At 34.9% G+C, this 25,728-nt stretch overlaps 1 protein-coding gene across 2 annotated transcripts; it reads left to right on the top strand.

The window, feature by feature from the left end:
* The first annotated feature begins 157 nt into the window (after positions 1–157).
* Positions 158–24,814, top strand: LOC110712113 (DEAD-box ATP-dependent RNA helicase 13-like). Of its 2 annotated transcripts, none has more exons than XM_021890533.1 (15): positions 158–365; positions 494–844; positions 1,644–1,816; positions 1,889–2,083; positions 2,662–2,838; positions 5,953–6,341; positions 7,316–7,496; positions 9,596–9,718; positions 9,808–9,924; positions 10,048–10,152; positions 19,695–19,841; positions 20,032–20,097; positions 23,246–23,401; positions 24,196–24,277; positions 24,395–24,814. In XM_021890533.1, exons 1-15 carry the CDS (start codon positions 320–322, stop codon positions 24,445–24,447), a joined length of 2,361 nt encoding a protein of 786 aa, XP_021746225.1. In that variant the 5' UTR covers positions 158–319; the 3' UTR covers positions 24,448–24,814. The 2 variants fall into 2 exon arrangements, 1 of the variants encoding a protein (XP_021746225.1); XR_002509493.1 differs by having other exon boundaries at positions 159–365; positions 19,695–19,836.
* Positions 24,815–25,728: the final 914 nt, after the last annotated feature.

Raw genomic sequence — 25,728 nt, 5'->3', positions numbered from 1 at the left:
TTCGCTCTCCATTATTTTTAATTACAACATTCTCGTGAAAAGGACCTTCATATTCTGTTTTTCTCTTTCTTTTAATATTTTTTTAAAATTCAAATTATAATAGCTCAGACAAGTGAAATTACCATTGTACCCTGTGCTACCGTGCACACTTGCACACTCCTGCTAAACCCTGCAATACTACGTAAAATTCATCCTCCTTTCTTCACTCTCCTCTTAAACCCCAACAGCCGCCCTTCTCTCCGAACTTCGCCCACCGCCAATTCCCACCATCTCCGATCACACTCCGACAACCTCCGACCAAACTCCGACCATCTTCACCATGCCCCGCGCTCGCGCGGGCGCTTCCGCCAATGATGAAATATATGGTACGTTGAACTATTTACAGTAGTGTATAACCTATGGTATATTATAATTAGGTTATTGTTGATTAATTATATGAAAAATTTCATCGGAAATTCTTTTAGCTTGGATTGAATTTGGAAATTTGGTGTAGGATTTGTGTCGTTAGAAGAGATTGATGATTGCGAGTATGATTTTGCAATTCCGGAATTCAGAAAAGGTAATGTTGAGGAAAAACCGGAGACGCCGTCTCAGAAGACAAAGAAGAGGAAACGAGTGGAGAAAGTTGGAGTGAAAGATGTTGATAATGTTGAAGTTGAGGCTGATAAAGTGGTGGAAGCTGGTAATGTGAAAAAGAAGAAAATTTTTAAGAAAAAGAAGGCGAAACAAGTGCCAACGCAAGCTAACGATGGCGATGTTGAAATCGCGGCTGAGAAAGATACGAAAGAGTCTAATGTAAAACTGAAGAAGAAGAAAAAGAAGGCGAAGCAAGTGCAAACACAAGGTGCATATGCGCTATGCTATGTTAATTCTATTGCATTCGAGCAGTCTTATTAATTTATTTGGCATTTTGTTATGCTGAATTTGCTAAACATGTAACCATGATTAGGGTGTTAATTATATCATTGTTTTTATATAAGTGTATGCCTATCGGATTTTCCGAGCTTTGATTTGTTATTTAGTAATAATGGCAGTTCAAATGCTTGAAGCCATACTTTAGGGTGAGATTTAATTGATTGGACCAATTTAGCAGCTTTGCTAGGATATCTTGTAATCAGCTTCAGTGTTAGTGCTCACTGGTTAGAAGCTTGGATGTCAGTGATGTAGTGTTTGGGCTTTCTATGTCTTTAACCTCGCTAAACCATTGGCAGTACATGGTACATAAGTACATTTGGGTGGAGGTTGTTTGTGCCTCAATTATAGAAGCTTGGATGTCAGTGATGTAGTGTTTGGGATCTTAAATTACAGAGGAAAATCATGTAGAAGGGTAAAAAATGTATGATCTTATTATAGTTCACTTGGGAAAAATGTGGAAAAATAATACTACGAGTAGATAAATGTGTGGTAATTGTCTGTTAATATATAGTTCATTTATTTTTGGAAATATTAACCTTGATATTCCGAAATTTGGGTCATCACCTCAATGAATGGAAACTTAAGATGATTATCATCAGTTTGTTTGTTTCAAATTGATTGAGTTGACAAAGGATTAGTTGCTTCTATTTATCAAAAAAAAATAAAATAAACAAATAAAAAAAGAAAAGGTTAGCGATTAATTGCTAATTCATTTCTCTTGATCTTAGTTACCGAAACCAACACTGAAAATGATGAAGAGTTGGTCGATGAAGATAAATTTAATGAATGGAATGAGCTCAGGCTTCATCCACTTCTCATGAAAGCAATATACAAGCTTGGATTTGAACATCCGACGCCAATTCAAAAGGCCTGTATACCTGCTGCTGCACATCAGGGAAAGGTTTGTGCTTTTTTGTGAGGGTACTGTAGAGTAGATGTGGATCTTGTTACTAATTTTTATTGTGGATTGTAGGATGTAATTGGTGCTGCAGAGACTGGATCCGGGAAAACACTTGCCTTTGGCTTGCCAATCTTACAACGCCTTCTTGATGAGCAAGAGAAGGTGGATAAGCTGATGTTAGATGATGCAGATGCTGCTGAGATAATCGCACCAAGAGGCTTCATCCGAGCTTTGATAATAACTCCTACAAGGGAACTTGCCCTTCAGGTGCTTCATTATAATATTTGTGATCATTGCCATTATTCACTTCTCAAATCTTGCCCTCTCCTCCTATTGCATGCACTATACGAAGTACTTTGTTCGAAACAGAGAACTTTTGTAATTAAAATTCTGAATCTTGTGGTATTATAGCTGTAAATACTAAATATAGAAGATGTGGGCATTTTGAGTTGTGATGATTTCATGTCTTGGCTGTATGATTCTTGTGGGCTTGCTCTTTTGGAGAAGATTCCTAGCATGTATGAATTCTACCCCTTATTCCTATCAAGTTATCTTCTTCATTGTAAAAGATAAACATCTTGACTCCTAGCACCAATTACCAACTATGAAAATTTTTCCATCAACTATTCTGGATGGCAGGTCTCTCCCAAGAGAAACAATCAACATCTATATATAATGAGAAACAATCAACATCTATATATAATCTTAGTTTTAGCTAGTCAAGGTCAAATATTAAAATCTATATACAATATAATTTGAAGTAGTGATAGACTGATAGTTGCTCTGCAGTTATTGCTGACCTTATTTGTTTTACTTTTATATGTGTTTGACTGTTTCTTTTACAGGTGACTGATCATCTTAAAGCAGCAGCAACATCTACCAATTTCCGGGTGGTTGCTATTGTCGGTGGAATGTCAACAGAGAAGCAAGAGAGGCTTTTAAAAGCTAGGCCTGAAATTATAGTTGGCACTCCTGGGAGGCTGTGGGAACTTATGTCAGGGGGAGAAAAGCACCTAGCTGAGGTATGTTTGCAGTTATGATGTACATGGTACACATATAGAAGTCAATAGAACCACCTCAAGATATATACATAGAAATAATTTCCACATAAACTACACAAGTGGTCTGCTGAAGTCTTGCTCTCGGGATCTGGAAATGTTCCTCTCCCTTGTTCACAGTCCTAGTAGACACTTTACTGGCTTCATTGCACATTTTAAACCTGCAAATCTGCCTGAATATTTTGGAGTGTAATATATTCAAAAGAAGATTATTGAAGAAAGCACAGACATGTTAACTTATTCCGAAAATATACTTCTTGATCCGTTTTTTAGTTGCATCATTCTTTTTTGGGAATTAGTTGCAACATAACTTCTAGCTTTTGGTTTCTTATTTTCTCTCTTATCACATGGCACTTACCATCTGTACCTATCTCCTCATCACAAAGGTCTTCTGAAACCCTATGCCTCTTTCCCAGATTGCAACTAAATATACAGAGGAACTACATTCATAATGCTGTTAATTTGGGAATTGGGCAATATAACTGCAATCTCTAGAAGTCTAGATCCTTTTGTGAGTCATAATTTGTGTTTTCTGTGTTTGCATTTCAATTTTTTTGCCTGTTGGAGTGTACGTTTGTTATTATGTATTTTATTAATGGAATGGATGTCCGTTTGCACAAACCTTGCCCTGCTGCTGTGTCTTTTAGAATACTTCATTTAGCAAACCTCATGTCTCGGAATAAACATATCCAATTGTTTAATAATAAATTAAGGAATTGAAAATCATTGTGATATAGAACTAATAATAGTAGTTCCTTCGGAACTTTAGACAAATAGATAGCATGTTCCTTGTTGCATTGTAGAGTTGTAGGACAGGGTGAATCATATCAGAAGAGCTGCTGGATATGCTACAGACTTTAGGGGGTAAGCCAGTTTGCAATCGGATACGGTTGCCTACTCTAACCATAAATCAGCAGAATAACAACCCCCCCCCCCCAGAAGAACAGTGAGAAGGGAGGGAGATCTAGTTAATAATTGGAGCTTTTCAGTACTGTCCATATACCTGTCATTGAAGAAGAAATCCAACATAACAAGCTAAAAGACATTAGGGGTTTTGTTTGATGGAGAGAGGCGAGTCAGTTGAGATTGTCAGAGTTCTGACTGTCTTCACCTGTGTAGTGCTCGATGGTTCTCTCTTGTCTACTCTCCGCACGGCTGGTAAATTAACAACGTTAGCTTGAATTACAACCTTTATGGGTGTTGATTAATGCTTCAGATTTAAGGTTTAAGATTTTGAGGTCAGTCATTAGTTTGGGCTTTATGTTGGGCACTTGTGCCTTTTAAATTTATAACTTATATTAATGGGTCTGGGAGCTAATATTATAAGTCTTTGATGCCTTCTTTTATGAGACTCAACCAACACAAAATTATATTATTAAAACCAAAAAAAAAAAAAATCAAACTTGCCTTACCCCCAAAACCGTGTCCAAATTTAGGACAGTGTCCCCATATATTAATTTTTTTGTATTGGAGTATTGGACACTTGGATCTGCACCTGTATTAGGTACTCAAACCCATATTCAGGTAACATGGGTGGCACACTGGTAGAATTGCTTTAAAATAGATAGTGATAAAGAAGTTTAAGAATATTTACGCTTTGTTTGCATAGCAAATAGGAAAGGAAAGGAAGTTGGGGGGGGGGGAGAGGAGGAAGGGAAGGGAAAAGAAAGGGAGGGAAGGTGAGCTTCAATTTCCCTCCAAATCTTTCTAATTTTGTAGGGATTTTGCTAATTTAACAGAGAGGGAAAAGGATGCCTCCCTCTCCTTTCCCTTCCTTTCCCCAATCCTTTACCCAAACAAGAGAGTTTGTTCCCCTCCCTTTCTCTTCCATTCTTTCCTTCCATTTCCTTCTATCCAAACAAAGTGTTATTGCCTAGTGAAAGATTTTAAAAGCTTAGTTAACTAAAACAGGATTTGTTTAAGGAAAATATTGTGGTTTTGATAGATAGGCAAGAAGACGAGGATAATTTGAAAATGCAAAAATATTGCTTCAATAAATTTTTTAATGTATCAATGCTCAATTAAAAAAAAAATTGCATGTGAGCAGAAGCTATATTTCTAGTGATGAAGCAATTGTTATTTTAAAGTTAAATTGGCTAAATTTTCAAAATTTGTTGTCCTAGAGTTTACTAGGATAAATGAAGGGAAGAGATGTCGAGGGGGTTGAAGCTTATATATTATATAAATTTAGAGCTTTTCTTTCTCGGAGAGTATGACATGGCATGTTTGCTCCACTTGGAACTTTCCCCTTCTTCCTAATTGTTGGTAGGTTTATGTAGAATCCTTCTCCCTCATGCCTTTGTTTGGTAGAGTATTGATAGCTCAACTAGTGTGTAGCTCGAGTAAAGCCTCGACTTACTACTTTGTACTTGTTTAGTTTCATAAGCACGTTTGATTGTTTTTCTTAGTTTATTTATTTATTTATAATTTTTTTATTTTTTATTTTTTTTTATCTTGAAAGTTTCTTATTTTGAAATTAGACTTATTTGGTGTATCTTTTTGAGTACTTTTGTTCTATATGTTTTTGGGTTGTTTGTATTAGGAGAACTGTGTTCAATGTTTTGTATGACATTGACTATTTAACAAAAAAATAAAATTATTATATTTCATCAAATTAAAAAAAAAAAAGAAAAAAAAAAGATACTACTTTGCATTACCTCAAAACTAAAAGTTGCTATATTGCTTTATGAATTATGATCATTACAAAATAGAAAATAGGTACAATTAAGCACTCATTTTTTCATAGTAACTATATTTTTATTGGGTATGAAAGCATATCAAATGGGCTAAGTTGGTCTCAAGTTCAAAGCCTTTGTATAAGCATTTTTTTGGTTTGTCACTCACATCTAATACATATTACAGAGGTGATGTGGCACGTTTGTAGTGCTTAATGGGAGTCACGTGGCACATTTTTTGGTTTTTTAAAAAAAAATTACAAGTATAGATATAGATGTGTTTTCCTGATGCTATAAATTAATTAGTCTTGCAAAATATGGTCTTTCCTTAAATTAACCAGATATTTGATCCTGTATTTGCAGTTACACTTAATTAACCAGATATTTGATCCTGTATTTGCAGTTACATTCGTTATCTTTCTTTGTTCTGGATGAAGCAGATCGAATGATTGAGAATGGGCATTTTCAAGAACTACAGTCAATAATTGACATGCTTCCTGGATCTATTGGAGCTAATGAAAAGTACTCCCAGGATGTGGAGAATTGCACAACTATTTCAAATTTCCAGAGGAAGAAACGTCAAACATTTGTGTTTTCTGCAACAATTGCATTATCTCGTGACTTTCGCAAAAAGCTAAAACGTGGAACCCTTAAATTAAAACAGCCAGCTACTGATGGATTGTCCTCTTTAGAAGCTCTATCAGAAAGAGCAGGAATGAAACCCGATGCTGCAATATTTGATTTGACCAGTGAATCGATAATGACCAGTAATCTTGTGGAGTGCTTCCTTGAGTATGTTGTCTTTCTCATGTGCTTGAGTAATTAGTGATGGCAGTGGATTGGATATGGATTAAGCGGAGCTATATTTGTTTTTTCCATATTTATTACCATGAGCTTTATTTCATCTATCCACACATCCATATCCTATGGGTGACCCAATGGATATTTAAAAACTTTTTAACTGAAAACCTCTGAACCATGTGGAAGCTTTTTTATTTTAATTTTATTTTTTTGTACCTTCACTGATAGTAATTGTATAATTTAGTGTTTAACCTAGTAGATATAACTAACATATCAAATAATGTAGAATCTAAATTTTAAGCCCACCTCAAAAAAAGTATGTAAAGAATTTAAAATTTGAGAACAGATTACTATTATGCATTTTCTACAAATTACTATTATGCTTCCTTCTGAAAGAAAGTCTTGATGGAAATCATGCTGTCTCGACTCTCGAGTGGGAGTGCACAAAGACTTTTGTGGTGTGCTAATTGAAGCTCTCAATTGGTGTAACTCTGGAAACTTGTATTCATAGTAACATGGAACAATTCATCAATTATAATTATTATATTTAGCTTTATGGAGTATTAGCTTATAAATGTCCACAAATATAACCTATTAATAATTTTAAGAAAAGATTAATATAAAATATCCTGTGGATGACTAATTGCAATGGGGTGGTGCAACATCTCCCATATTTAGTTAGCTCCATATCCAACTGAATATTAAACTTGAGACTCATCATATCAAATTCATATGATTTCGGACAGATGGATGTCCAATACTGGTATAATGTATATGTGTTTCATCTTTCATGCTCACTTAGCTCCTTGTCTATTATGTTGGTGATTGTGAAATACCCAGTACCCTTTGAATTGGTTTCTAATAAATTGTATGTGTGCTGCTTATTTTGTAATAATCTTGATTTTAACCATTGTTTTTAGTTATTGTCGTTTTGTTAGACTGATTCGCAAAGTATTTAATTTCAGGTGTAGTGAAGAAGACAAGGATGCCTACTTGTATTACATTTTGTGTGTTCATGGTCGAGGCCAAACGATTGTTTTCTGCTCATCAATCACTGCATTACGCCATGTTGCTGCTCTTTTACGCACCCTTCAAATCAACATTTGTATCCTTCATGGTGAGATGCAGCAGCGAGCTCGGTTAAAGGTCAGTCTCATGCCGTGCTTTGTTTTTTTTTTTTTTTTTTAAGTTTTATTATAATAAATAATAGGTTCTGTCATTTTTGTGACATTTTTGGTAGTGACCACCGTCACAGTAAGTATTACTGTCAATATTTTATAGAGGATGCTTTTTTTTTTTTTCCCTTGGCTCAAGGGGCTAGTGCAGTGAGGTTCTCTTTTCTTAACGCCAAGGGTACCTGTTATCCTATCCAACCTTTTTTCTTTTCTGGGTGAAGGGTTTGGTACTCTTAGTATCTTCGAATTGAGATTTAAGTCCTTATTGCCGCATTTGTCTCTAAATGAATTTCAACTTGCATATATGGGTGATACTCATACTAGTTAATGCTCTCCACAAATATATGATCAAGCCACAAAAGGGCTGTTGATGTATGAAGCTCTCTTAATAATCTGGTAGACATTGTCAGCAATTGAAGTTGTATGATAGTTTCGAGGTCCCGGTCATAACATTTGCTACTGGATTTTACAGCTTGGCCGATGGTGTCTTAAACCTTATAAAATTGTATTCTAGAATGTGATATTAAATCAATTCTGTTGAAACTTTGATTAGTTGGTAGTGAGGCTTATTTAAAAAAGTCCCTTGTTTGCTGAACTTTCTACTACACAAGAAAATTATTGCTGAATCCTTTGTTATGAAAATAGTGTTTTGACGGACTTGGTGGATGTTTCGTGGGTTTGGGAGATTGGAAGCTGTGATTGTTCACAAAAGGGAATTGCTTTAATAATTGTTACTCATTGGTAATCAAGATTTGAATATCTTGTGGTGTTTGATAATGGCACTAGTTGATAAAATATAAATTTATGATTGTTGTGGAACTTTTTATCCCTATTAGCTGTCCTATGGTTTGCTATGCTTTGATTGGCAAGACAGATTTCCAAAATTCATCATTTGGGGATGATGTTAGCTGTTGCATGGTAGCTTACTCTGTAAAAATGTGGTATATGTATGGAGGTGAAGTCATCATAGGATTCACAGATTATCTTTGATGATTATTTTGGTGCTGGATTCTGTTCATATCACTGAGTTACCCATGAAGGAGACGAGGATTGGGGGAGGGAGGGGGATGTAGGTAGCACCACTAAACAGGTGATGGCAAGTTTGTCTCCTGATAATACATGGGAATGGTTAACAAGATTACTGCTTAGTGTGAAATATTGGAGGTGTATTTTCCAGAGTGCCTAAATACTCAACCAAAAGTTGTTGAAGATTAGGGATCAGTGACCGGCCTGACCGCAGCTAGATTCAGAGTGACCTGGAAGTCGATACTGGCAGGTTGTGTTGATGTGCATGCCAATATATGGTGGCTTACACTGTAAAATTTTGGTAAATGTGGCCTTGGACGGCATTTTTTTAAAAACCCTGAACTAGCTAGGGGCTTAGTGTAACTATTCTGTTTACTGATGGTCTTTATATTTGTGGTAATCCTCGATACTTGTATTTGTTGCCTGTTGTATAGCTTCATTAGGATGCTTCCTCTGTTCTATTTGTGGGGGGATGCATGGTATTTTATGAGAGATAGATTGAGAAATATGGTACCAGTGTGATGAGTAGACGAATAGAGAAAATCAGTGTACTTTTAAAGTAATGTTGCAATTAATTTCAAATATCCAAGAAGGATTACGTTTCAATTAAAAAGAACTGAGGAAATGTTTGTTACTAATAATTTCTTATTCTGCGTAGTGACTGGTGAGAGGGGGGTGGTTTCACTGTTTCCTCTCTTTTGTGCCTTTTGTTTTACTGAACTAATTTGACTTTGCTAATCATACTTTGTAAATTAACTGACCCTTGAGAGATGCTATATGTTTGGACACATTGCTGATCGTAATTATAGAATACATGTACAGATATCTTTTCTTATTTTCTTACCTTTTTGTATGTTTGGACATAGTGTTTTCCCCTCTTTAGGTTTCCTTTTTCTAGGGAAGAAGGTGGGGTGGGAGATTGGTTCATGGTAACACTGTGGAGACTGATTGATAGATAAAAAAAATAGACGGATACTTCATGGATATCTTATGAATTCAAAAAATTTGCTGTTGATAAGTGCTTCCTTTGAGCTGTTCACACAGGCACTTGATCGCTTCCGTGAGAATAAGAATGGAATACTTGTTGCTAGTGATGGTGCTGCTAGAGGACTGGACATACCCGGAGTTCGTACTGTTATCCACTATCAGCTTCCACATGCAGCAGAAGTAATTGGAACATTCTTCTCTTGCTTCAATTGCAAAACAAATTTAAATTCAATTACATTTACAAAACTGGGTTATTCTTTCTGTCTTAGGTTTATGTGCACAGAAGTGGAAGAACTGCTAGAGCTAATACTGATGGATGCAGTGTGTTACTAGTCTCATCAAATGATAGAGCAAAGTTCTCCTCTTTGTGCAAATCTTTTGGCAAGGTCTGGATCTTTCAATATTTATGGCAGTGAATGGAAGATAGATGCATATTTTTTTTTGGAAAGTTTATTTGACTTTCAGATTTTAGATTGATTTTCCTTACTGAGTCTTTTCCGTAAATGCAGGAATCACTTAAACGTTTTCCTATCCAAAACTCCTACATGCCTGAAGTTCAGAAGCGTTTATCTCTTGCTTGCCAAATAGATAAGATTTCGCGGAGAGACTCAAAGGTAAACTATTCATCTACTGTTATGTTTTTACTTGCTTGATGATTATAGTTTGGAATTTTGGATGGTTTACAATTAAATTGAGTTTCCTGATTGTGTTCCGCCTCTTAAATGAAGGGTTTTGTTTAAACAATGAATTTTATACTTTTATTGTGTATGTTTCTAATGCTGGTATAGATTATGATGGTTTACTAGAGAATGGCATTGTTTTAATGCATTTTTAAGAATTTCAATGGAACCAATATTTTATTTAAGTTAGTATACATCACCGTGGAGGTTTTTGTGGTTGGTTAGGACTGTTTTGTTGCCTCTTAGTGTTAACAAGATCATTTTTGTAAACCCTCAATAATTCTCTCTTTTTTTACCTAGAAATATCTTGAATAAATGAAGAGAATTACCGTCGTGCTACCACCACGTGTTCAAACGTTAAGGCATTAAATATAATTTAGCAGCAGAAAACTAATTTAATCAAAATAAAGGTTTCAAACCCAAAATGTAAATTCAAATTAAGTCTAACAAGTTGGAACCATTAAGGTCCTTATTCAATATCCAAATAATAATTAGAGTTAATCATACAAACCAAAGCTTAAGAAAATCTAATGTTTAAGTAATAAAGCAAACTACGAGTGACAACCAAGGAACCAACTCTCCACTTAATTCCCACCATCTTGATGCCATTGTTGCCATTGCTAGTGCGATTATTGCTAGTGTTGTTTGTTACGACTCCCAGACTTTCCATTCTCCTTGTTTAGTCCATTACCCTTGCCTCCCTGATTGTAGAAATATTTTGGCCTTTGTTAAGCATTTCCACCATTCCCCTTCTAATTCTGCTTAGAGTAACATTCAAACTCCCTGTACCCCTTCTTATTACACTGCAGGTTACCAAATTTCCGTCATAGTCTCTCCCAGGGTGGAAGTATTTTCTCTCCCCGTTGTTGGCATTGGATGAACCACTAACATTTTGGTAACTCTTCTCAGAGTTCCCATTTCTAAACCTCTTAAAGTTACCTTCCCGATGTCCTTTCTCTTCTCCCCAACCCTACTCTTGCCTATGTGTGCAGCTCTTTCATATACCTTATCCAGAGTCTTAAAACTTTTCAACCTGTGCTCAAACCTTTGAGCATTCAACTCCTAGAGTCATAAACTTATTGTAATACTCTAAGATTGACGTTCGACCCATCTACAGATTTATGAATTATTGGGCTTTTTATTTCTTCAAAAATGGGGGTTAAAATTTACCCCTCTAACAGTTTTAAAAACCTCCCACCCAAAATTTGGTTTAGCTCTAACCATAGCCGAATTGTCTCTCCACCAAATATCAGCTTCATCCTTTAGGTACATGACAACTTGATCGACTTTCATACCCCTTGGAAATATCTTGTCAAACTCTCGTATCCAGTTTTCTAGAAAGGTAGGTTCAGCACCACCTTTGAACACCAGTTGGCCTTACTCTGCCCAATTATGGTTTAAATTCTTGCCTAACATTCTTATAGCCTCAACTTAGGCAGTGTTTTGTGCCTTTCTAGCTCTACCCCTGAAAGAAAGTAAGTATTTACTCAACCACAAAATGCTAATCACATATAGACACTTAGTTACAAATTACATTTATATCACATAAATTAGTTCAATAGGGCATTTTATTCAATGCACCCTTTTGTCCCAAGCAAAGTTCAATCAAACAAGAACACAATTCAACACTTAGATGAAGCAATTCAATAAAATAGAGTATAAGAAAATAATTTCACGTCCTGCGTAATTCTCACTTAATTTGGTTGCAAAAAGAAAAATATGTCAAAAGGAATAATTGGTAATAACCAAGAATATACTTGGTATTGATAAGACAACATAATAATAACCAGAATAATAACAATAACAATAATAATAATAATGACTTCTTTATTACTTCCTCTGTTTTTTAATACTTGTAACACAAACTTTTTGATGGTATTTAAGAAAAGTGGGGCTCATATGATTTAGTACACTTAAAATGAAGGTGAGAGATGGTTAAGAGTATAATTTAGTGAGCCATGAGATTAAAATAAAGGGTAATTGTACAACTTTTAGTAAAAAAACTTTCTATTTATAGTGTGTTGTAAATATTGTGACATTTCCATTTTAGGGAAGTGTTGCAAGTATTAAAAATATGGAAGAAGTATAATTCAAGTGGAAATTCTAATCCCAATCAATAATTCGGTAGCTCTAGTTACTTATTAAAATCCAATAAACTATTTTATTATTTATAATAAAAGTTCTAATAACCACTATTTATAATAAATGAATTATTAATACTAAATCTCCATCCTAATAAGTATAATTTTCAAGGGATAACATTACAGTTCTTGTCCTTTTTCTCATTATAAGTGTTTACGTCGAAATCAGGGTCCTTTTTCATCTTAAAAGTCTTCAATAATTATAGCTTTGTAAATTGGGTTTTGATTCCTAGTAGCTCTTTTCCCAGCATTTGGGTTCATAGGTCCTCCCATCATCCATTCTAGATTGTATTCGTCATTAGAGGGCAAAATTCGAGGCATTTCATGAAAAATCCGCTTATAGGTTTTAATTTTTCGCTCCCTATTCTTAGCTATCTTAAATTCAAACATGTCCTCGCAATCCTTTCTCAGACTTATCGCAAGATAAGATCCTCTCCATGGTCACCAAAGTGTATCCGGCTGTTAGCTTCCTTATTAGCCATACGTGGAACAACACTCACCCTTCTTTTCGTACTCCCAACAAAACAAGCATTCAAAAGAGGGCAAGCACAAATGCACACCATAAAAGAATTACAATTAGAACGACGTCATGCAATATGTTAAATTTATAAAATAAACAACTTGCATAATCATTGGTAGTAAGACAAAATACAAAAAGTAGCTACAAATCACATAGATAAGGTCTATGGTCTATCATATATTCCCTTCCTAAAACTACCCAGATTTCATCGAAATAAATTTAACTTCAAATCTATTTTATAAAGAAATAATTCAAATATGCTTTAAAAGCAATTTATTTCAAACATACTAAAGTGATTTTCGAAAATAATTTTCAACTTTAAATTAAGTAATTTATATCCATAATCCTTAGCAAGCGCCTAAAAATAATTAATTGGCTTTAGTGGTAATTAAATTTAATTTAAGCCAATACTTTCTTTTTTTAGGTGCCTAACTTATTTGCTAAGTATTTTGGATATAAATTACTAAATTAAGAGTTAGAAAATTGTTTTCGTAAATTACTTTAGTATTTTTGAAATAAATTGGGTTTAAAGCGTATTTGTGTTATTTCTTTGTAAAATAAGTTTGAAGTTTAATTTATTTCGGTGAGATTTGGGTAGTTTTAGGAAGGTAATTTTATGACTAAGTGTCTTTATGTGTCTAACATTAGTGAGTACTTACTTTCTTTCAGGCGTAGAACTAGGATACTAGAATGACACAGAACGTTGCTCTAGATGATACTATAAGAATGTTAGCTGATAATTTAAACTAGATTTTAGCGCTGACCCTCACGCTGAAATGTTGAAGAAGTTAGCCCAAGTAAGGCCACCGGTGTTACCTTACCTTTCTAGAAAACTGGATACGAGAGTTTGACAAGATATTTGCTGCAGTGATATGAGGGTATGAAAGTCAATTAAGCGAAGCTCATATTAGGTGGAGTGGCCATTCTGCTACAGTTAGAGCTAAACAAAATTTTGGGTGGGATGTTTGTAAAACTGCACTTAGGATAAATTTTACGCCCCCCCCCCCCTTTTTGAAGAAAGAAAAAGCCCAAGAGTTCATAAATCTAGAGATGCGTCAAATGTCAATCTCGAAGTAATACAATAAGTTTATGACTCTAGCTAGGTTTGCCCTAGAGGTTCCGATTGAGAGTTGAAGGCTCAAAGGTTTGAACGGGGTTGATCGAACAACTGCAAAAGGATCTAGCCGGAAAAGTTTTTAAGACTTTGGATAAGGTATATGAAAGAGCTGCACACATGCACCATCTAAATGCTAGAAATGCAGGCGAGAGGGAAGAGAAAGGATTCCGGGAGTTCTGATAACTTTAAGAGGCTTAGAATTGGGAACTCGAGAAGAGTAACAAAAACATTAGTGGTTCATCCAATACCAACAATGGGTAGGGGTGAAAGTTCGGTTTTTTGCCCAAATCGAAACCGAACCACCATATTTCGGTTTCTTGATTTTGCAAACCACACCGCACCACTTTAGCTTTGAAACCGAACCAAACCAAACCACCTAAATTTCTGTTTTCTTAAAAAAAACCAAACCGCACCGAATTTTCCTATCAAGCTTCATAAACATCAAATTTTGCTAAAAAAAACCGAACCAAACCACACCAATTAAAACCGAACCAAACCAAACCAATCCATACAAACATAATTAAACAAGTTAATTAAAATATGAGGCAAATAATTTAGAATTTAAGAGGGTATTAATTATTACCATCCCACCTTATCACCAACAACACCCACCCACCACCCTGACCACCTAAAACCCGCCCACCACCCACCCTAACCACCGAAACTACCACCATTAACCACCCACAGCAACGCCCACTGCCTCCCTTACCCAACCACCACTATCGCGTACTACTTCCCTTACCTAACACCACCACAACCCACCTTATTTCACCACCCTTCATCCCTTCCACCCAAACCCTAACCATAGATCGACCGAAAACTACCTACCACCACCGCAATTCAATCTACACCACCATAAAAATAAAGTAGGAAAAAAAAATTCAAACCAAATTAAAATTATGAAAAAGAGGACATACCTCACATTCCACGGAAAAACCTCGAATTAGGGTTTTAAAGGTCAAATTCGACCATGAAAACTCTAGATCTAGTGTTTTCATCGTCGGATTTGACATGGAAACCTTTGGTTGATGGTGTTTGAAATGAGCCTTCCTTTAGCTACTCAGTTGATGGCGTTCGAAAAACCTCGAAATGTTCGCTGTTGTAGATGCGGGCTGGTGGGGAAAAGAGGAGAAGATAGATAGTGGAGAAGAGATCAAAGAGGAGAGAGGAAGGGCGGAGTAGAGAAGAGGAAAGGAGAGAGAGTGAGAAACTAAGAACTGAGAAAAGGAGAGAGAAAGGGCGGAGAGAACAGTGAAGAAGAGGAAAGGAGAGGTGAGAGACGGGAGGAAGTTAGATTAGGGTTTTTTTTTTTTTTTTTTTTCCTTTATATACTTAGGGTAAAATGACTAAAATCAGTGTTGGGGCTTTTGGGCCTAAAATTTTGGTTTTGTTCAGTTTTTTTGGTTTTTCAATTTCTAAAACCGAAACCAAACCGAAAACCGAAATATTTTTTTTTCAAAACCAAACCGAACCACTTTCGAAAAAAAAACCGAACCATATTTCTTATTCGGTTCGGTTTTAACCCAAATTTGTTTCACCCCTAACAATGGGGAGTAAAATTACTTTTGCAAGGGGTGTAGGAGGAACCACTTTTGGAGAGACTATGACGAGAATTTGTTGACTCGTAGGTCAACAATAAAAAGGGGTATAGGGAGTTTGAATGTTAGTAATCAGCAAGGGAATGGTGGAAATATCTTAATTGAAATGAAGAGAATTACCGACGTGCTACCTCCACGTGTCCAAACGTTAAGGCAATAATCAAAATTTAGAAGCAGAAAAATAATTTAACCAAAATAAAGTTTCAAACCCAAAATGAAAATTCAAATTTTGTCTAACAAGCTAGAACTATTAAGGCCATTATTCAAAGTAGAGTAAATCAATCCAACCAAAGCTTAAGAAAGTCCAATGTTTAAGGAATAAAACGAATTATGAGTGACAACCAACTCTCGAGTCAGTTCCCACCATCTTGATGCATGTCTAAGCTATTCAAGTATATGTAAATATAACAAGTGTAGAAATTGGATCATAATAGGGTCATTAAAAGGAAAGGACCATGACCAAGAAACACACATACCAAGCACGTATGCTACAAAAACAAAGATACAAAATATTCCTAGCATGCTACTACAATCAATCATCACAATTAGGGAGCTTTTGGTTCGCATAGGGTATACTGAATGGAATCGAGAAAGAGAAACATGGAGAAAGTAAAGGAATGACCCTAATTTCCTATACTTGTTTGTTTCTATTCCACAAACGGAATGAAATGGTCATTAAATCCCATTGAAATTGTTTGGTACACAGTACAGAATCAAACAATGTAAGGCAAACAACAAGTTCATATCAACAAAATTAATTCCAAGTACATAAATCTCAAAGTTTACATAGTACAAATTTAGGATTATCTATTTAATATTACCAATTAAAAGAATGATGAAAATTAAATAACACAAAATTTGACAAAAAAAATAAAAAACAAAAAAGACCAAGCAAAAGGTTAAGCGGCTACAAGAGAGGTGGTGGATCCACGGCTGCAAGGAGGGGATGGACCTGATGGTATGGTAGATCAACGGCTGCAAGGAGGTCGTGGTGATGGTTCGGCAATCGTAGACATGGAGTGGTGGTGGTCGATTCTAAGGGGAAAAAACGGAAAACAAATAGATGTGGTCGGAAAACAAATCAGGCTGGAAGACTTTGGGGTAAAGTGAAATAGAAAAAAGGGTAAAGGGAATGACAAAAATAGCTTAACAAACAACAACAACAAAGGGAATCAACCTATTTCATTCCCTTATCCTTTGATGATTACCCCCAGCCAAACGCCCCCTCAATTTATAACTAATTAATCATAGGATTCAAACTATTTTATAACTCTAAGACCCTTAATTAATTTTGATTTAATATATTAGATCAAATAATAAACAAGGTTGTCTCTCCCATGCTCCAATTAGGAACAACAAATTAAATAAAACCCCATATTTCCTTTAGGAAAACATCAAATCACAAATTCAGATGGTAGACGAGTGCGACTGAACACGAACCCATGTTTGTCGGTACTCTAGATGTGCAGATTGAAACTCATTAAACCAAACATCACATAACTCTCACAACGAACTTACTATACAACAATTCACATACAATTCATTTTATCTTAATTAAACAATAGTTGTCACCAAGACGTCTATTTAATTTAATATCTTATTGTAGAAAGTCACATGTTGTACCAAGTTAACTAACCTCATCACTTAAGACTTTAATAACTTCCCTTTACTCATTTCACACCACAAGTCATGAACGAGTAATAAATATTCAAAATTGTGAAATAGTTCATCTCACATATTTCACATACCCTTTTGCTTCTAAGTTCACCTTGCAAGTTAGTACATAAACGTTTACACGGTAAATCAACACACTTTCAACACCAACATACTTACATGTCATACAACTTACATGTCATACATGTATCAAGACCTATCATTCATAAATCTCACCAAAGATCATAATAATCACCGATGAAACTAATCTAAATCAAACGCAAGTTCCCTAACATGATTCTAAGTTCTTTCAAGTACTTAGTCATGCTTCTAAACTCTAGGTTTTTCATAATCTTGTACGTATCTTGAGTAAACGAATTGTTAGGCCACTTTACCAACTAGAAATCACCCTATACTAAGACTTCACCTAAACCAAACAACAAGATCTCAATCAATACACTAACAACCAAATTTACAGCAATACTAAACAACTTAAAAACCTTCAAAATCCATTTAAACAACACTTTTAAACCTTCCCTTTAATTAAACTCACTAGCTTAGAAATAGTTCTTCAAGTTATCATCTTAAAAACCTTAAAATACACCTTTACTCATACAATTACAGCATACTTAAGATACTAACGAAATCTGAAAATTTAGTTTATGCAAGATTTCAAAGTTATAGTAATATTTTCTCATTAATTACATAAGGTAACAAGTTAGTGAGCTTAAGACCCGAAAATCCATCAAACTTCATGATTTAAAGCCTCAAAACAATAAAATATAAATCTGAAAATTATTTTGAATTATAAGTAATAGAATTTCAACTTTACATAAACATAGTATGAACAATATAATTAATAAACATGTTTAAGCTTTAAAAATATGATTTAGAATGGTTTAAACCCTAAAATCTATACTTTTAATAATCTGAAAATTAAACTCAAAACGTTATATAAACTCAAAGTAATTAGTTGAACTAATTAATCGCATGTTAACCCATAAATCATACAAAATTAAGGTTTAAACCCTAATTTTCAAAATTAATAAAATCTGAAAATTTCTTACTTGTTGTGAATACTATAAAACTTATATATATATACTCCCTCCGTCCCAATATATAGTTCTTATTTGTGTTTTTTCACGGTATTTAAGAAATGGGAGGAGAAAGTGAACGAAGTACATTAAAAGTGGAAAAAAGCTAGACAAAAGTTAGACAAAAGTACAGGTCAAGTGGATAATTTATAGGGGAAAAAGTGAAAAGTACAATTATAGACAAAAGTTAGAGAGAGAAAGTGAAAAAAAGTACAAGGCAAGTGGATAATTTAAGGGTAAATTAGGAAATTCAATGAATAAAATTACAAAAATGAGGGTATAATGGTCTTTACATACTATCCAAAAATAGAAACAGGAACAACATTTTGGGTCTCTAAAATAGAAAAACATGAACTTAAATATGGGACGGAGGGAGTATATATATATATATATATATATATATATATATATATAATCATAAAAAATTTATATCTGTACTAATTCAAAGCAGAATATTGAAAGAAAGAAAGGAGGAGAGGAGGGTAAAAAAAACAAGGTGATGGTCCGGCTAGCTGGGCGATAGCGGCAGGTGGCGGTGGCGGTGGTCTGGTCAGACACATCGGGTGCAGCAACGGCAGATTTAGCAAAGGAATTTTTTTTTTTTTTGATTTTTTTTTTTCTGGTTGTGCAGTTCGTGAAATAGGAGAAACAAGAGGCAACAACAGTAGTTTAGTACGTAAGATTAGGGGGGAAAAGGAGTGAAGGCTTTTAAATAACAATGCCTTAAGGGTTCTTTTCCTAGTCTAAATGGGACTAGGACTCATAGTTGGGCTCCAATATAATGGGTTAGAAGTAGGTAGACTTAGTTCACTTAGAGTTAGACTACTATTATCATAATACCCTTGTCAAAATATATTTATTACAAAATAAATTCCTTATTTAAGTAGTACTTAATAGTTTTATAAAGTTCAAATTAATTTTCTTATAAAAAATTATTTATATAATATAATCATGGTTAACTATTCGTATTATAATAATATATAATTATAAATTGACACAAAATCATGGGGGATTAAAATTTTGATATTTGAGATTATGCCTTCATTATTTTGTGTTGGCTACTGTGCGACATTGCTGGTTTTTTTTTTTTTTTTTTGTCAAGCGAATTTATGTTAAATACACATGTTCCTTTGTTTTATTGTTAAGTGGTGATTGCAGTTGTGACATATCTGCTGCATTTTATAGTGTAGGTAAGCTAATGTCACATTAAACTTGTCTCTTCTCCAATTGGACTTGTAGTTTGATTCATTGATTGCTGAGTAGCAAAGGCAGTCAGTTCCTTAAGTACCTTGTGCTTAGTATTTGAGGCTTTCATTTTATTACAACCTCATCTGTTGATAATCTTTGTTGTAGGAAAAAGCAAATAAGACCTGGATCAAGCGCAATGCTGAGGCAATAGGGCTGGATGTGGAGGAAAATGACAGTGAAGAAGAAAGAGTAAATAAATGTAGGAAAATGAAAACATCCTCCTTACAAATGAAAAAAACTTCAGCAGGTAGAGTTTACAAATATCCGTAAAATTGGGCATGCAATCTTCAGAAATGTTGGCAGTCCTGGTTGTAGGATATTAGCCCTTGATGTCGGCTCCCAATGGACTTCACATCTAAGGCGACATTTTTTTTTTCTTTTTGTTAAAAAGATTGACAATACGCAGATTGCTCATAGTGTGCATATTCCTCTGAAATTGCAGGAGCTCAATATGTTGCTATCACGTCCATTGCAGCCAAAGTCCTTGTCACATCGCTTCTTGGCTGGGGTAATATACTATGGCCAATTAATCTAATTTTCTGACTTTCCTTTGGCTATTTTGCATTTCATGAGAATGATTTTGATTATAAAAAACCACATGCAACTGGTCCTTGTACACATCTGTTCTAGCTGTCAATATGTTGAGTGAATTAGTGGTATACTTTTCCAGCTACTTTTGTTTGGTTGAAAAAAGTATATTGATTCCTTTTTATCCAACTTGGCTCTCCAATGAACGAAGATATTACTATATTGTTTCTCCATCACATGTCTTCCTTCAAACCATCAACTCCTCATAAAGTCCTCAATGTCAATTTAGCCACCCTCATCAATGTTTCCTCTGTCACCTTGCTTCAATGTCAATTTGTCAACACTGCCACCTCCTACCATCTCTCCCATTTTTGACTTGCCACCTCTCCTCTTGCCACCCCCTTTGTCAACCCAGCGACTTCCTACCATCCCTCCTTCTACCGACTAGTTTTTGAAAAGGTAAACCACTGCTGTCATCCAAGCATTTGGTTCGCTACTGACAATTACTGCCCTTTTAATGTATAATACAGATGATAACGTTTCCAACTTCAATGTCAAATGTAAGAGCTGGGAAAAAATTGGTGTCTTAGGTACATTTCATTATTAATTACCTATATATAAATGGTCAAATGCAGTTAGAGGTTTTATACCTTTTCCAAATATCAACTTAACCACGAAAACAGTAAAAATATGCTAATACAAGATAGAAGGCATAAAAAAAGATATGGATAAGGAAGTTAAACAAAGGATTAGAGTGGTGTAAATAACAGCTAACTACCTGTAGTTGTTGCCTTCTTAAATCAGCTGTTATGGACCATGCTCCAATTCTTGAGCATTTCTATTGACGTCCGATCTTTATAGCATTGAGTCATATCCCACTACCTGAACTCACAATCGACTTGGTAGAGGTCATGCTTTCATCTCCTACCCTTTCTTTCCTCCAATAGATTGTGGCCATGGAGGCTATGGTTGGTGGTTAAGTCAATTGAGGAAGATGAATAGGGGGTAGTTGAGAGCTGCAATGGGGGTGTCAGTCCTGCTCAATGTTTTGCGGCAATTGCATGAATGTAGATGGTGGAATTTATGGGTTGCAGACTCGACCCTTACCCGGATGCACTTGCCCAGGGCCCAAAAGCTGAAAGGGCCTCAAAAATATCTAACAAAAAGAATACAAGGTTCGAATATCCTTCTTCCTTTTTGGTAAAAATCTCTCTTTTCTTAAAAAAAATAAATTTATACTCTTTTTAAAGACTAATACATACATACTTGTTTCTAAAATTTTCAATTGATTTTAAACTAAGTATTCTAGCTTTTTTTTTTCATACTATTTTTTCTAAAGACGTTATGTACTCTTTTAAGGAATAGTAACTAAATATGTACTTGTTTTTAACTTAATATCAACAAAATTAAATCTAACATAAGTATTTTAGTTAATTTCTCAAGAGCATGAAGTATACAAAACTAATTTTCCGTTAATGATATCAGCAATGATTGCTGATTTGCGTTTACTTGTAAACATTAAATAGAAGAGGGCCAAATTTTATTGTAATTGCACCGGGCGATGACCCTGATAAGAGGACCTATATTTATACCCTGCAGATTGGTGGTTGTCAAGTGAGGAAGATGGTGGTGTTTGTGTTGTGCAGGTGTTTTGGTTTGCAGAGGGTTGAGGTGTTGTTTGGCCAATGATGGGAGCGTTATGATGTTGGTGGTGATTTTTAAAAAGTGGTGAGATGGAGTTAGGATGGAATTTATGGTGGTTATTAAGTTGGGGCCAACTCTCTCGATGATGAAGATAGATTCAGGCAATAATTGAAAAGGGATTATTAGAATTGAGGAGTTAATAGGTAATCAAAAAGTAAAATATGGAAAATATCAAACTAAGGCAATCTAGGGTCACTCCTGAACAACTCATCTTGCATGCACCTGGTACAGCAATAGATTAATTGTGTAGGGATGCCTTGGTTACTCCTCAGTCCTTAACTTCATATGTTTATTAGTGATTGTTTTGAGTGACAATAATATTCTTTCAAAAGTGTAACTCGAAAACAACATATAAGGTAGCCTATGCAAAAGTGATTTGGTGTACAATGACAGTTATTATGCACTTGGTTCACACAGGATATTGTATTTCTGATAGCACCTTAGCAAACCACCCAATTGCATGTGACATGTTCTGATACATAGAACTCTTATTTAATCAAATTTCTACTTAAGGAACCAAAGGCCATTTTAACTTTTACCTTTCCTGAAACTGCTAGTCTGGCATGCACCAGGTAAGTTCATTGCGCTTTGAACTGTTAGTCACTCTTTCATTGATTTTATGAGTGACCATGTCAAAGTCTTTTTTTTCATGTGTTTTTAGAAACTCTTCAAAAGGGTTACTCAAAATCAACATAAAAGGTAGCCTATGCAAAACTGGTCAGGTTTACAATGACAATTACTGCTCACTGGGTACGCACGAGATATTGTTTTTCCAACAGCACCTTACCTAACCACCCCATTGCATGTGACATTTTCTGTTGTGTAAACTCTACTCAACTATGATTATCCAACACAGAAGTCTCCAGATTGGTTATTTTGCAAGAATTATGCATGTTTTTCCTTGAATTTAATGTCCGGGTGTCCATACTCCATACCCATGTCGGAATGACAAATTTCTGAAATGCCCACATGGGTTACTTTAGGTAATATCCTAAAAAAGGAACATAGCTGATGAATATTTTCTATAGGTTATGGTCTGGAAAACTGTGGAGCCTATTGAGGCAGTCCAACCTTTTGGTAGCAAAAACAAGCAGCACAATTTTTATACAACCTTTAAAATCTAATCTAACTATTCCCAAAGGTCAACATGTCGTAAATATACAACGAGCATGACATTAAGACCTAGAACATCAACAACAACAACAAAAATTAATCACTATTTCCAAACGAATACTTTATGGCCTACAAAACATTATAATAAAGTACATACTAGATGGGGAAGGTTCTAACACTTTCAAACACTAGACTTGTGAAGAAACTAAGAACATACTGATTAATTACTCTTGTAAGGTCTCTGTGTATCATGTATGTGTGTCTTTTCTTTCATTTCTTGTGTATTTACTATCTACTTTTTTATTTTCCAGGCTGGCATTTCACCACTCCTGCAGCATCAACTAGAAGAGCTAGCTCAGCAGAATTGGAGCAACGAAAAAAGTTACGGGGAAACTAAACAGAATTTAGCTGTAATTGGCCAGGATTGTGTGGAGCCGCTCCAGGCACTTCGGAGGGCTGGTCCTGAGGTAATGTGCTGATTTAAAATAATTTACTACTACTCATCTTGTGAGATTAGTGTGCATTGATTTGACTGATTTGCTAATGAGCTGATATAAGTCCATTTGCACACCTAATTGGAATTTTTAACTCCTATATAATCTGATGTGCTCCAGGCCTTCCAGCTTGTTCATATTTCTAATTCTGTAGTGGTATTGGCTGAGAGTGGTCATTATTACATTGTACAGATTTTAGCTTAGTATATAAGTTGAGACCCTCTGCACGTGGGAATTCAGTTTCAACCCTCACCTTTTTTTTTTTTTTTTTTCCTTAAACCCCTGTAACTGTATCCTCAGTTGTTACAATTTTGGTACCTCATGGACCAATACAAGTTACAATTTATGTGAATGTCTTTGTTAAAATATCTCCATGACCAAGTAGATGTTTTCACTGCCATTCCCAGACCTATTATGGTAAATTGATGCAGGGTGACTCATATAAAACCAAACAAACGCCTACCACCTTTACTCTTATGCGTTTGTACAGCTGTACCATTTGAAGCTGGCTAGTCTTTGGTTAATGGGGTTAGTATATTGATCCAAGGTTGAATGTTAAACCATCATAAATTGGGAGTGTCAATATGAATTTTGGTAAGGTTTTAGTTCTACTCTAATGGGTGTTGTTTAGTAATGACTCCTTGACTTTGTTAGTTTTGATCATTTACATACTTCATTACTTAAATAGTGTCAAAATCTATAAATCTTGCATTTTCTCATTATATGTATATTCTAAACACCTTTCATGTCAATATTTCATGGTGCAGATACGGCTGGATCTCAATGCGCTTGGAGAGAAGCAACAAGACATGGAGAGGTTGAGGAGAAAAAGAAAAGAGGCGAAAAAACGTATAATTTCTTTCACTGTCTCACATGCTAACTAGGATGCCTTTTGGTCGCTTACTTCATTGTCATTTTTTGTTCGGTAAGATATTAGATTAATGGTGGTCGGTTTCATACATGTAGGTCAAAAAGAGCAAAAGAGACAGGATAAGAAAAGGCGGAAAGAAGGCCTGTAATTGAGAAAAAAGGGAAGGAAGAGCTAATGATGGTACAAAATATATGCCTAATACTGTAATTGCAACTTATTAACATTGTACTGGTTCTGTTAGGATTTAGGAATAGAGTGATCCTATAATCTTCATGTCATATTAAGCCAATGCGATTGGGGCCTTTAAGAGTGGTCTGTTGGACCTTTGATCCAACAACTTACACATGAGATGGTGAATTTCACCAAAATATGGAGGGAAGTTTATGTTTTAGTTTGTTAGGACTTCAAGAATGTCCAAGTTGAGTTCTGTGTAACTACTACTATTACTTTCTTCATTCTTTATTCTTGTTGCATAGTTTTCAGTGCATATAATAGGGCATAAATATTTTTTTAAATGTTTCATTTATCTTTTTGCACAGTTTTTAATACATATATTTGGGCATAAAATTTTCAGCACAAAAAATTATGGAAAATTTGTCTGAAATAGCCTTTTATAATGATCATTTTGTGAAAAACAACCTTTTAAATTTTTATGCAATTTTAAATCTTAAACTAAAATTTTCTCGTAAGATACAACCTTACCTAATATTTGGATGTTACCAACTGTTTTTCTGCATTGACTAGCGTGTGTCGATTGCATAACCCTATTTACACTCATTCTCTCCATAATTTCCACATAAGAGTCAATCCTCATCCAATTCTACTTAATGCTCACTACTCGCGCATTGATTTACCACAATTTTGCATCATTGAAGGGAAGGGATAGAAGGAAAACAACAAGAAAAGGTAAAAGAAAAATAGAAAGGAAAATTTAACAACAAACCAACTTTTGTCCCATTCTCCCAAAATATACCAACCTTTAAATCTTTCCAAAATAAACAGAAATTTGCATTTTTTCTCCCAAAATGAACCAAGCCGGTCACCTTACCTGTTATACTAGGTAAAAATTCACTTGTCATTGAATCATTGGTCAAGTTTTGTTTTTTTTTTTTTTTTTTTTTTTTTTTTTTGTAAAGAAATTTTTTTTTTGATAATTTTTACAAAAAAAAAGAAATATATATATAAAAAAAAAAAAAAACCCAAAACCACCCTTCCCACCACTACCAGCCACCCCCTTAACTTTCACCACCATCATTTCCACTTACTACACCCCCACCTATGTACACTACCAGCAACAACCACCATAGAAACCAACATACCGACCACCAAACCGCCGAAATCACCATAACAACCAACGAAACCACCATACTAACCCATCCGAAAACACCGAAACCACCTACCAACCCACCAAAAATACCGAAACCATTAT

Source organism: Chenopodium quinoa, unplaced genomic scaffold, assembly GCF_001683475.1.
Source record: "Chenopodium quinoa cultivar QQ74 unplaced genomic scaffold, ASM168347v1, whole genome shotgun sequence".
Taxonomy (NCBI): Eukaryota; Viridiplantae; Streptophyta; class Magnoliopsida; order Caryophyllales; family Amaranthaceae; genus Chenopodium; species Chenopodium quinoa.
Note: the sequence above shows the minus strand (reverse complement) of the source record. Positions and strands in the feature narration are given on the sequence as shown.